Genomic DNA, 13,107 nt, shown 5'->3' with positions numbered 1-13,107 from the left:
GCAATTTTTCTAGTTTTTTGAAAAATTTGACTATTTCCTAAAGTAAAGTTTCAGAAAATACCAAACTTAAGAAATGAAAGATGAAATTCCTGAGCAATACTTGCTCTTTTGGCATTCATGCTTCTACCCGAGAGAAGAGACTCACTACTTGATATTTGTAAATTCATCTCTTATGCATGGTCAGACCAATCATTTACTGACCAAATGTACAATTCAGATGATTATTAGTTACTATGTAGCAGTTTGCAGGTTCACAAGAAAGCATTAAATTCTGTGAAAAAATCAGAGTCAGAAATCATCAAGACTGGAAATACCTAGAACAAGTAATTGTGCAGAACAAGCAATGAAGTGTCTTCTAGGACTTTTTAACCTCTGTAAAAAGAAAGAGAACCTTCAGCTTGGATTTATTTTCTCTAACAAAACCTAAGAATGCTATGCTTTAATTGGACTAAATACTTCACATTCTTTTTTGTTTTATACAGTAGCTTTTCATTCTTATAGAATTGATATTTAAGCTTGTAATCTTATACTTATTTCTAATTTAGTGTGATATGCTTAACAATAAACTTTTAAATGCTTAAAAACTACATAAGTACTCTCCATTTTCAAAAATTAGAATTAAAAAACTTTGATGTCAAAATTACTTAATTTTTTATCCATAAGAGTATTTGGTAAAATCAAATTTTTGGTTTGTCTGTGAACTTTTTCAACACGGAAATCAAATTAGTGTCTTTTTCATGAGTTTTGAACAAATGTTCATCAACCTATGACCCAGGAATATAAGGTTACAAAAAAGTCATAATCCTAATATATATCATTTCAAATTCACATTTTTCATGAACAAAAAATCTTAATGTCTCTATCTTTTAAAGTATTATACATTTACATTGAGGTTGCTAAGTTATTTAAGAGGCATATTATGATTTGTTAATTGAGAATAAAACATGAAACACCTTTTCCAAGATAAAAAAGAAGCCAATTAACAAGTTTATCACTAACTGCAGAACCCACCCCCCACCCCCTTTCCCCTTCCCCCTATCCCCCCATCATCCCCATCCCCCCATCCCCCCATCCCCCCATCCCCCCATCCCTCCATTATAATCATTTAGCTACTGAACATAAAATTCATAAACTTTTTATTCCTTTTTTTATTAGTTTATTTTAACACTAGCAAATCAAATCTTTAACAGGCTTTATAACTTAATAATCTAATTGCAAAAAATCTGAGAGCCTTTAAATTTAAGAACTTTTGAATAGTAATTACAATGAAAATAGTTGTGGTTGTTATTTTCAAAAAATAGCAATTTTTTTAAAGGATTCGGAACACTTGTACTAATCTAATCATTTAAAACTCAAACCTCAGGTGAAACACAGGCAATCTCTGTCTCATTTTTCCATCTAGCTATTGTAATTATGTCATTTTCAGACAACATTTTAAAGTGACATTGATAGTTAACACCATCCTAAACAAACAAAAAGTATCAAATTAAAAAAATCACATAGTCCAGGTCTACCTATCTTAGATTATTATATCTCAGATCAAAAACCAACACACACACATTCATGTAAGGTACCTCTGGTTTAAGAAGATTTTGACCAGTCAAAACAATATCATTTCTTGAGCCATTTGAATATAACATTATTTTATCATATATCTGAGGGCATTTATAATCATAGGATGCATTAGTCTAAAAATGTTTTTAAAAAATATGGTAAATTCATTAAAATAAATTTTGTCTAATTAAATTAAATAATTTAAAAGAATTAAAATTATACTAATTATTAAAAGATTTTTTGAAAGTGGTGAAATTTTAGAAGCAATATATGGAATAAGCTAAAAACAAGTTTTGAGTAAAAAAAAACAAATCTCTTGAGAAACTCATTGAAACAATTGTATTTAAAGAATATAATCCTAAAAAATAATTTTAACTTTTGGTCTGTATTCTTTTATTTTAAATGTTTTACCCCAATATGAGGGAGCAAATCCTGCTTGCTTGAGCAACTTTCTTCTTCATGTATGCATTTCATATCTTTAACACACCAACCACAAGCATTTGCACTAGTTAGACATTTTGTACACCTAAATAGGTAAATTATAAATTTAAAGTAGATTATCTTATAACTTAACAAGCACTAAGCTAAAAATGTTACAGTTATTTTTAAATTGAGATGTATCTCTGTAAAGATTTCACCCAAAGAAAGAAGATAACTAGTTAAAATGTTTGTATATAATTTATTGATGATTGCAAACCAAGTAGAGCAACTTTATATACATTTTAAAAGATGAGCACATATAGACAGTTAAATTTGAATCAATAACACTGCTCAATCCATCTTCTGTAACAAGTGATAACTTCACAATGCTAAGACCTTAAAAAAAAACAAAAAAATCATTAAAGCTAGATTTTTTTAGAAGGTCAACTAGCTAACAGACAGCCTTTGATATTACTATATATTTAATCTTAGTCAGGCTGATTAATGTTTAACTATGCTTACAATCCCAGCCAGCAAAAGATGTTATGCACATTAGTTAGTCCTAACATTATTATACAATATAAATTCACTGACACTAAGTTAGTTTTTTAATGCTTATAAATAACTAAAATACCATGACTTAATATAATTCCAATAATTGTATATTGCAAATAAATTCCAATAATCGCATATTCCAATTTTATTTAGTTTGCAGATTTAAATTGTGATATTGAGACAAAACTATGTACAGGTAATCAAGGCTTGACTTTAAAAATATTCCTTATTTTATAGAAACAGTTTCTAAATTTTCAATGTAGCTGAAATAATCATATTTTTCATTTAAAAATCTGCTTAAAAATCGATAAGTTTGCAATTGCACATGAATATATCAAGAATAGTTTTATTTGGAACATTTTGTAATAAGCAAAGAAAGTTAACCTGACTGAAATATTATGGATTGTAACTTTTTATTCAAAAGTGTAAAGTCAAAACTAAAGCAACAGTGGCACTCAAAGGTGATTGTCAACAACAAAAAAAAAAACAATTATTTTTAATGATACGCATAAAAAAAAAATAATTCTATTTATTAATGCCTAATATTGTGCTGGATAGTTTTTCACATCAATAACTACCTGACAACAAGCTGGCATTGAATCAACAAGCTTAATCATGAAATCAGATTGATGTTTTTTCAAGCATCTTGAATAATATTGAAAACTCGTTGCTTATTTGAAGGTTTTTTGCCATTAATTTGCTTAACAATGTATTTGCTTAACAATGTGTTTGCATATATGTTTTATAGGAATTAAGTCTGGAGATAGCCAATCAAGGCTTTTGATATATGTTTTGAATAATTATCTTGTCGGGAAATCCATTCAAGAGTCATTTTTTCTTTTCAACACATCAGCACCTATGTAAACCAATGATCCAATAATAATATACAATGATAAATAATAATTAATGATAAACAATAATCATCTAATCAATAATGTTTTTGCATCTTTCTATGTGTTAGCATTTAATCGATAATGTTTTTGTACCCATTTCCATCCATAATGCTTTCAATTCAATAATTTGGACCATAAACTTCTCAAGGAAAACATACCAAACCATAGCACTTCCTCCACCACCAGTTGGATATTGATACTTTGGATCAAAACAAGTGCCATTAACTTAGAATAATTTCTCTAGAGTACTTTTGACCACTGTTGTGTGTTCCACAATAAATGCTTTCTTGTAAAATCAACTCTTGCTTTTCTATTCTTAATTAATATCATAGGTTTATTTGCCAGACATCTTACAAATTGATTTGCTGCATTCAAACAATGTTTCTGAAGTTGAAATACTACAGTTTACACCGTAATTGGTTCTTGAATCAGCATTTAAAGAGACTGCATTAAATCTTGGGCCAGATTTTGATAAACAACAAGCAATTTGTTTTCCCTTTTTGTTGTTATTTTTGATTAGCCAGACTTCTTTGGACTGTGATTTGGACCAATTTCACAATAGTTCTTGCCTAGAGTTGCTGCTTTAAACATCAAATATTTTTGTAATTTAGCATCTTATATTAATTAAAATGGTTTAATCCCTTACTATTAACATGTTAAATATTTGGTGAAAATTCCAAGAATTTAGTTTGATTAATTGCAGAGTTATTCAAGAAATTGTGATTTTCAACATAATTCTGAGCGCAGCCATATTTGTTTACCTACAGATGATTGATATGCCATGATACTTTCCAACCCAAGTTTTTAAATTTAGACAGCATTAAAAGCCTTAGGCTAAATTCTATATTAGCTAGATCTTGAATGTTTTAAAATCTGTATTGTTTTGTTTTTTGTTTGTTTGGCATAATAATGTGGTCTGTATTGTCAATAAAATTATACAGCATTTAAAATACTAAATCAAGGACATTGCCAAGTAAGAAAAAAAATTTCACTCAACTGCTCAATTATCATTTCAACAAGTACCAACTTGGTACTTGTTGAAAAATTGTCTCATGAAACTCCAGAGAGCAGTGACCCAGATAATGACAATGATTTTGCTTTTCAGGAAAACTCAAGTCATGCAACTCTAATTTTGTAAGAAAATGTATAAAGGTATTTTTTTATTTTGCTTATAGAGAAAAAGCAGCTGACAAAAAGAAAACATCATCCTGATGTAATATTTTGTTTTTATATACTTGATAGTGTATTATTATGGATGCCTCAAATGTACTCTGTACAGACCAGGCATTACAGAATTTATTACTGCTTAAATAGCTGAAAGCAACAAAACAATGTAGCCAACCTTATCATTTTGTGCTGAAAGCATTCTTGATATTTTCAAAACAAGATTTTGCCACCTAAATTCATCAGAAGGCTAATTTGGTTTGTTACTCTGATGGCTTTTTTTCTTTATAGAGAGGTGGGGAAAAAAACCATCAGAGTAACAAACCAAATTAGCCTTTTGTACTTTGGTAATAAACTTTAAATTTTAAATTAAAGTTTTACTTTTATATTTGTATTTTATTATATCCTATTACTAGTTTAGTAAAATAACTTTTTACCATCAACAATTTTAAGATCTGGAATAGTCTCCATATCCAGAGAAGAGCAAACAAAGACTGAGTTGATCCTCTTTACTGGTATAATCAGCCCGTTAAAAGAACACTTATAGGTTACATCAAAAGGGATTGTTGACACAGTTAAGTTGACCTGAAAAAAAACATACAATATTGTTTTAAAAAATCTATTGATCTAAGAAGAGATGTTTAAGGGTATTTCTTTTTTAAATAAATAAATTGAGTTTGGACTCAATAACAAACTGCAACAGAAGCAACTTTTATTTAAAAGTTAATAAATGATCTTTTTCCTATGAAAGCTACTAATAGAGGTTTTATTTTGATTATATATATGTTAAACAAACAAACTTTTGGGGAAAAAAAGTTATACTAGAAACATAACTTTGAACTTTATTTGTTATATACACTAAATTCTGATTTAATACTTACTTCAATTATTTACTAACAATTTCTTAACAAAGGATTGCACTAAAATCTCTCGAGTGACAGTTCAAACTTTATGCTGTTTGGAATAAAGTGCCTTCAATATCCTGTTCGAAAAGTTTTTTGAAGAAACGTTTCTAATATAACTTTTTCCCCAAAAGTTTGTTAGCACATAGTTAACAAGATTGTTTGTTAACAAGTAGAAAAAGGAATATTAACAAAACCTAAAACTTATGGAGGCATTAAACTATTTACCCACAGCTTTTTTTCAGTTACTGTCTGAATACATTCTCATTGAGAGTTTTGTTGCCTAAATAATTACAAATGCTGGCATCAGTAATCAGTTGTTTTTTTTTCTTCAATTAAGAGGTAAAACCTGGGTGAGTAAATAATTTAATGGATTAAAATGATAGATTTTACAAGGTTTACTGTGTCCATATTTAAATCAGATAAGTATTATATATCCACCTTATTTAAGAAATTTGTTAAATCTCTTTTTTGCTTACTCATCTCGGCCATGATTTTTGCTTAATTAACTTTTATCGTAATTTTTGTTTTACTTTCAAATATTTACAAAATATTTTTCTTCGCTTCGGAAGCTTCTTAACATCTTTAAAAACCTTTTTCCTTTTAGATACTTATATTAAATAAAAATAAGCAACTTTTATAAAATATAACATAGAAGACATTATTTAAGACATTAAATCATTCTGTACTTTTAACTGTACTTATAAATTATAAACCATAAGTTCCTAAAGTTAGTTTTACTACAATACTTTTTTCTTAAAAAAATTTTGTTCACCTTTTTTGGAAAAATCATTTAAAGATTTTTCCCAGTTTCTAAAAGAAGAGAAAAGAGAAGAGGAAGAAGATAGATAAGGAAGGGATAGGAGGGATACTAAGCTGCGTGTAGCACAAAGCTAAAGCTCAAAGTTAGGTATTCAATGTATTCCCTCCTTTGCTATAAAAGTTCCTGTTCACATAAGCAAAAGTAACCAACCCCAATTTCTTGTTGACTAACCTATTTATAAATCATGAACTGTTTATAAAATTATATGCTAAATTATTTACAGGAACAGAAGAAATTTAAAGAGCATTTGTTTTATACTTGTTATTTATAAACAAAACTCAGAAACCTCATAAGCAGGGTATAAACTAAGCAGTTTATATACAAGCTACTTTTAAATATTTGTGAGCCTAATAAAATTGAGATTTTGAGAAAGAAAAAATCTAAAAATTTGTAGCCAACAAATTTAATGATGCAACACTACAAAAAAACTGCCCAACAACAAAAAAAATTTATCAAGTCTTAAAGAAAAGAAACAAACAACAGCAAACAAAAAATATTATTTTCACTTACATTTACTTTTGATGTAACTTCTACAACCTCAGGAAAGATTTTTTTCACCGATGGACATATCTCAGCTGCTACATTAATGAATTCTATTGTTTTGTTAATGAATCTCAAAGGTTTCGCGTTGTCTTGACATTCATTGACAAGGGAACATCTAAAACCCAATTAAAGTTATCATGTCTTTTTTCTTTTTTTTTTTTTAAAAAAAAAGATTTCTTAAAACTTTAAAAACGATTTAAAAAAAGATCCTTTACAAAACTTTATAACTTAAATATGCTTCACTCAGTATAAGTGACTAAAAATGAACTGATTGAAAAAAGGATAATATTACAAATTTACAAAAAATGAACTGAGATTGGGTAAGCTATTTGAAAATTATCTATTGACATTAAAAAAAAGTTTGTTTCAGTATAGTAGGTTTTATTATTACTATTTATCAACTTTTTATCACTTTTTTCCTTCATGTAAATACCATAGAAATAATATATATAAAAGGCTAATTGAAGAACAGGTTTAAAATGTAAGGAAATTTGTGTTTAATGATAAGAAATTTTACTAAACCTATTACTAAACTAGCATTTTATTAAACTAAAGATGAGAAAGGTATTTGTTTTTTGTAGCAGATAGAGAAAAACAAGGATTTTAGACATTACCCATCATTTAAAGTAATCCTTTTTTTTACCTGTAAGAGGAAACACTAGGGCTGAAATTTGCCAAAATGTATTAATAAGTTTGTTATCTTTAGCAAACCTTCACTGATTTCACTCTCAATTGTTAAAGAGCTACAAGTTGCTAAGTTGATGGTTTTTAAGAGATTAGGAAGTTCTATAAAAAGAATTGAGAATTCACCTTCATATATCAAGCAAATAAACTCTGCAAGGAGAGAAATGAGTTAATGTTTATTTTTTTATTGACTTCATGCAAAATCTTTCTCTATCACTGATGCCAGCACAGGAAACATTTTACCTAGCTTTTTAACATGCCTGTAATATAAGACAATGTCGGAAAGCTTTGATACAACTTAGTTAATGTTTATGATTGCATTAATGATCATGTTTCCACACTTTCACAATATTATTTGCAATAGTAATCATAAGATTCAGATTCTCAACCATTCACTAGTACAATCCAATCTCAGGACGCATTTTTCTGTAATATAACAGAAACTTCTTTGTATTTCAATCAAATTTATTCCCCAAACCAGTATGAAAACATCATTTAAAATGAAACAAGCCTTTAGTATCAAATAAAAAGGCCACAAAACAAGTTCTCAACTTCAAAGACTGGTGGCCAGAGTATCTCAAGAAAAGATATTTTTAAAAAAAATCAAACTTATAGTATCAGTAAGAACAGTCATCTCATTGAAGAAATGATGAGTTTTTGTGTTGCGCTTCAGAAATTATTTTCAATGTAAAAATGAATGAAACTCTAGCACCTTTCTGAATGAAGAAAGAAGATCATGTGTAGCTCCCCACTGACAAATCAAAAGGCTACCAAGGATCCTAGGCTAAAGTCATATTAGGGCCCCTGATTTTTTTCTAAAATATTAAACATTTTTTGATAAATGGTAAACATTTATTAAATCAATTTTTAAATTCACATGTGACAATTTGTTAATTTCACATGTGCCATGCTTTTTCTCTTGAAAACTCTTTGGAAATTTCTATACTTGAAAAAGTTTATTCCAAGTGGTATCTTTTTAATGTTGAATAAAATTCAGCAAATGAATGTTAAGCTTTTGAAATATAACTCCTAAATTGTTGGCACTCAAAAAAAGTTCATTTACCTTTAAACTTTTTTTAAAAATTAGGGTTTTGGACAACATTTTTTTTTTTCAAAATTTGCCATTGTTTATATGCTCATTAGAAATACAAAGTTGTCATTGATCTTTTTATATCACATGAGAAAATCATTGACAATTTTAGTGGCCCTTAGGCTGCAGCCTACTTTTCCTATGCATTAAAATATCACTTTCATTGACTTTGTAACAGTGAAAGTAAAAATGATGAAAAGATAAACAATATGCCTTAAATACTTTATTATGAAACCAAAATTGTAATTTTTAATCCTCTAAAATTATAGGGAGTATTCTTTTTCCATTCAATTATTCAAATATTTTATGTATAAATATTTTTGTGTCAAGCAAAACTTAACATAATAACATAAATAGAGAAAAAAAAACAGAAAAGCAACTAAACTGGGACTAAATTTGTAAAAAAAAAGATTTTTATTGCTTTTTAGAAAAACTTTGGGGAGGGGGGGAGGAGAGGAGGGGAGTTGCCATTAAAGTTTATATAAAAAAACAAAATTAAACTTTTTCATAAGTATAGTCACAAATTTGTATAAAATTTCAAACTTAACCTACACCTAAAATTAAAAATACATAAATTGAAAAGTAATAAAAATTGTTAAGATTAAACTACAAAATTATAACTAATGTCAGTGTAGTTTAAAAGAAATATATTTTATTATCAAAATGCTAAAGATACTTTTTCTCAAGGGTGCACCAACCACATGAGGGTCCACTTAAACATGACAAACATGTCTTGCGCCTTGCACAGTCATGTATTTTTACACGAGCTACCTAAACAACACAAAAAATTTCTTTAAGTTTACACATGTAGCTCTTGGGGTATAAATTATAAGTTTTATGAAATTTATAGTTTAATAATATTTTTTTTAAGTTGGCCTACAAATCCGGGGTCAGATATTAGCTTAAAATAGTTTTTACATTGCTATATTTACACTTATTTTTTATTTAAAGTTTGGAGTCTTTCTCCACACTTTAAACAAATATCAAGTTAAACCCAAGAAATTCTTCAGCAACAAAAGAATGGTTTCTTTACACTTTTTAATTTTTTTTTTTTTTATTTCATAGTTGTTTTAAACATTAAAATGATAATAAATTCTTTCTAAAGTTGATCTAAAGTAGACCAACTTGTATAACAATATATAAAACATACCAATCCATTTCCTGAGAAATAAAGATTATCTTGATCAAGTACAACTTTATTAAAAACATGTTGACCAGTAGTAGGAAACTTAACCTCTGCATATTTGTATAAACTATTTCCAAATACAGCAAACTAAACAAAAGAACATAAATTTTGCTTGTATTCTGGAGAAGAATATCTAAATGCAGTACATTACTTATGATTTCAAATAACTTTCTACAGTTTTGAAAAAGACATTGATGTAAAGCCTTATAGTCAGAAGACAAATTAAGCTAAGGAAGTTGCACTTCCTAATGAGCTTATTGCAAATCTTCAAATTGTATTTTGTTTTGTTCTGATTTCTTAGAGAGGTTTTGGTATTTTAATTTTAAAGACAAAATGTATGTATGGTATTTGATTGGACATTTTTTGGGCACTGTAAAATTACAACACATTTTAAAACCATTTTTTTAGTTATTAAGCTTAATCTCTAAACTTAAACACATCAAGCATTAAAAAAGCTCAGTATAGTACTAAAATTTAAAAATAATGGAGATTAACAAAGTATACTCATACTTCATAAACAGAAGATTGACTTGACAAAAACAAAGTGATCCCTCGCTCGTGAGTAAAAGCAAATAGAGTCTGATGAACAAATGTGTTACTTTCATATAACATTATTCCTTCAATCACATCATCAGGAGCCAGTAAGATACTTGAGCCCTTAAAAACAAAAAAATATTACAATTTTAATTTAACTAGTTGATAATTCAGCTAAGATAATGCAGGGGAAAATAGCAAACAGCTCTTACATCACAATTCCCTATGCAGAGCCAAGAAGCAACTGGCACTGCATTTTCCTCGTTTATTGATTTTTTAATTGAGCTCTCAATTTTTGGTACATGAAAAAGACACACAGCTGAATCAGAACTTAAAGTATTCCTAAGAAATAACCCAAAGACTACATATTCTCCTTCCGTGCTTTGTACAACTTTAGCTGCTTGACCTGTTAACTTAACAACTGAAGTAGAGTTTAATATTTTGTAATCTCTACCATCTTTACTACATTGAAGAGGTTTCTCTACATAAGGGCCAAACTCACTTTCAGTTATTAAAATACGAATAACTTTTGATGTACCATCATTCAAATGACTATGAATGGCACTGAAAAAATAAGCATAGTTTTCAAAATACGTAACTGAAATAAACCTATATTCATAATCAATTTCATCGCTATTTCTGAATTTCAAAGTAAATGATCGTCTAGCTTGTGAAGTATAACCACTAAAAAAATCACTATTTTCAAATTTATTGACTCGAATTAAAAAATTTTGATCAACAGGTTTTATCAGTGTTCTAGCAACTAAAAATACTTTTGAATTTCCAAGGTAAATAACAAGACCAACAAATGTCCCATTTAACATTTTTGATGCTAACTGTAAACTGCTTGGGGGTATTTGAAACACTTTGTTTTCTAAAGTATTTAAGGTAAAAAACTGGCATGTACCCTGCTGTGAATTTCCACAAGCCATAAGTAGATTATCTGAAGCATTATGTGGAACTATAAGTAGAAACTGGTTATAATTTTGTCCCTCTCCATCTGTACTTACAGATCTTAAAATATTGAAATCTGAATCCAATTTCAAGAGTTTACTTGTTGCACCAATATACATCTCTCCATTGTTAATAAGGACATTCTGAATTACTTCATCCAATTCTTTAAAATTGCTATTACAGTTGAAAAAAGTGAAAGATAACAACCATATTAGCAGCAACAAGTACTGCTGAACCATTATTAAATTCTTCAGAAGTACTATCTAAACTTAAAGATTTAATATATTAATATATTAAATTATATTCAATTAAATTATGAATACATATTTAAATTCACATATTATCAGCGTTACTCTTTAAATTGATAGAACAAGGATTGTTAATGCAGCAACTGTATACATTTCTGAATAGTTTTATTATTTATAACAGCATTTATAAAACACATACATAAATCTGTTATGTGCTTATTTCATAATAAGTTAGAGGGGTTTAACGTTTAGGAAACTTTTCAAAAATGACTTAGCAATCATTAATAATATTTAATACTGATTTAAAATATTAATTTCAAAGGAAACAAATTATGTGCTTAATCATATTCAACCTTGTTTATATATGTTTAAAAATGAATATATATGGATTAAGGAAGCTTATATCGTTTCCTATGAAGCCGATAGTTAGAGCCTTCTAAAAATTTCCGCGATAAAATATTTTAATAATGCGCATGCACAACGTTTGTGATTTTTGTATATCATGATAATTCTCTGTAATAAACTTGAACAAATAAATGAACCTGTGGCTAAATGTAGAAAAGCAAGACAGCCGGGGTCTTCTAACCTCATAATCTCTTCCATTCTCAGTAAGCTCTGCCGATTTTTTTCATCGCAGTACAGTGGGCCTAAGAATTGACAAAACTCCAAAATCATAGAGAAAGAAAACTTTTTTATATTAAAATCTTTAAGTACATACGTTACGCACTATAGAAGTTTTTTTTGTGGAAAATGTAATTCTTTTTATCTCGTTTATAGAACTTTAGGAATAAAGCTTTTGTAATGTTATCAAAAATAGGTAAAAAATTTCCATTACTAAAAGTTTTAATGTAGAAATTTTTTTCATTGTGGCAAAAAAAGATCGATAAAGTAACCTAATTATATATACATATATATATATATATATATATATATATATATATATATATATATATATATATATATATATATATATATATATATATACAAATTGATCATAAAGAGGACTTTCAAGAAAACTTCCCCAGGACCCAAAATTTCTCTCAGTGGCTATGTGTAGGGGAGAACCTTAATGAATGGGACGATTATTGAATGGGACAAACTCAGATTCTTATACAAGCATCGATGTAAGGATATTCAAATTCCTGTAACAAAGAGTGATAGAAACAAGAACTCAACTGACCGACTCATCCATCCTATTGCTCTATGACTTCAGAATATGTTATTTTAACAATGTCTTCAGAAAGATATTTGGTAAACAATTTCACGTGCTTTCATTATCACAATTTAAAATGAATTTTAAAAAACATTTGACACGTTGTTACATAAATATATGACTGAAAGTTATACATTGTAAATAATTGAATTCAACTCTATTGAACAATCTTGACTTTCTTAAGGCCAGTATTGCAATGAGATGCTTAAAAACAAAGAATTTGATAAAGACGAAATTTCCTGCAAAAAACAGCTTCAAAAGTTACTTTTATTCATATATATATATATATATATATATATATATATATATATATATATACACACACACACACACACACACACACA

At 27.9% G+C, this 13,107-nt stretch overlaps 1 protein-coding gene across 2 annotated transcripts in view; it reads right to left on the bottom strand.

Moving 5' to 3' along the window:
- The window catches only part of LOC145182547 (plexin-A4-like), a 34,704-nt gene extending 23,129 nt beyond the window's left edge, over positions 1–11,575 (bottom strand). For both annotated transcript variants that reach the window (XM_090077395.1, XM_090077397.1), the window contains exons 1-10: positions 10,561–11,575; positions 10,325–10,471; positions 9,779–9,901; positions 9,305–9,399; positions 6,822–6,969; positions 5,024–5,171; positions 2,274–2,370; positions 1,966–2,080; positions 1,575–1,688; positions 1,359–1,463 (exon numbers count right to left, since the gene is read on the bottom strand). In XM_090077395.1, coding sequence (XP_089933521.1) covers positions 1,359–1,463; positions 1,575–1,688; positions 1,966–2,080; positions 2,274–2,370; positions 5,024–5,171; positions 6,822–6,969; positions 9,305–9,399; positions 9,779–9,901; positions 10,325–10,471; positions 10,561–11,541 — 2,073 coding nt within the window. In that variant the 5' untranslated portion in view covers positions 11,542–11,575. The remainder of the gene's footprint in view (positions 1–1,358; positions 1,464–1,574; positions 1,689–1,965; positions 2,081–2,273; positions 2,371–5,023; positions 5,172–6,821; positions 6,970–9,304; positions 9,400–9,778; positions 9,902–10,324; positions 10,472–10,560) is intronic.
- Positions 11,576–13,107: the final 1,532 nt, after the last annotated feature.

The sequence above is a fragment of the Hydra viridissima genome, unplaced genomic scaffold (assembly GCF_058129835.1).
Source record: "Hydra viridissima isolate aposymbiotic clone 2 unplaced genomic scaffold, HvirCarnegie_v1 scaffold_2, whole genome shotgun sequence".
Classification (NCBI taxonomy): domain Eukaryota; kingdom Metazoa; phylum Cnidaria; class Hydrozoa; order Anthoathecata; family Hydridae; genus Hydra; species Hydra viridissima.
This window is presented reverse-complemented; position numbering and strand designations above follow the sequence as displayed.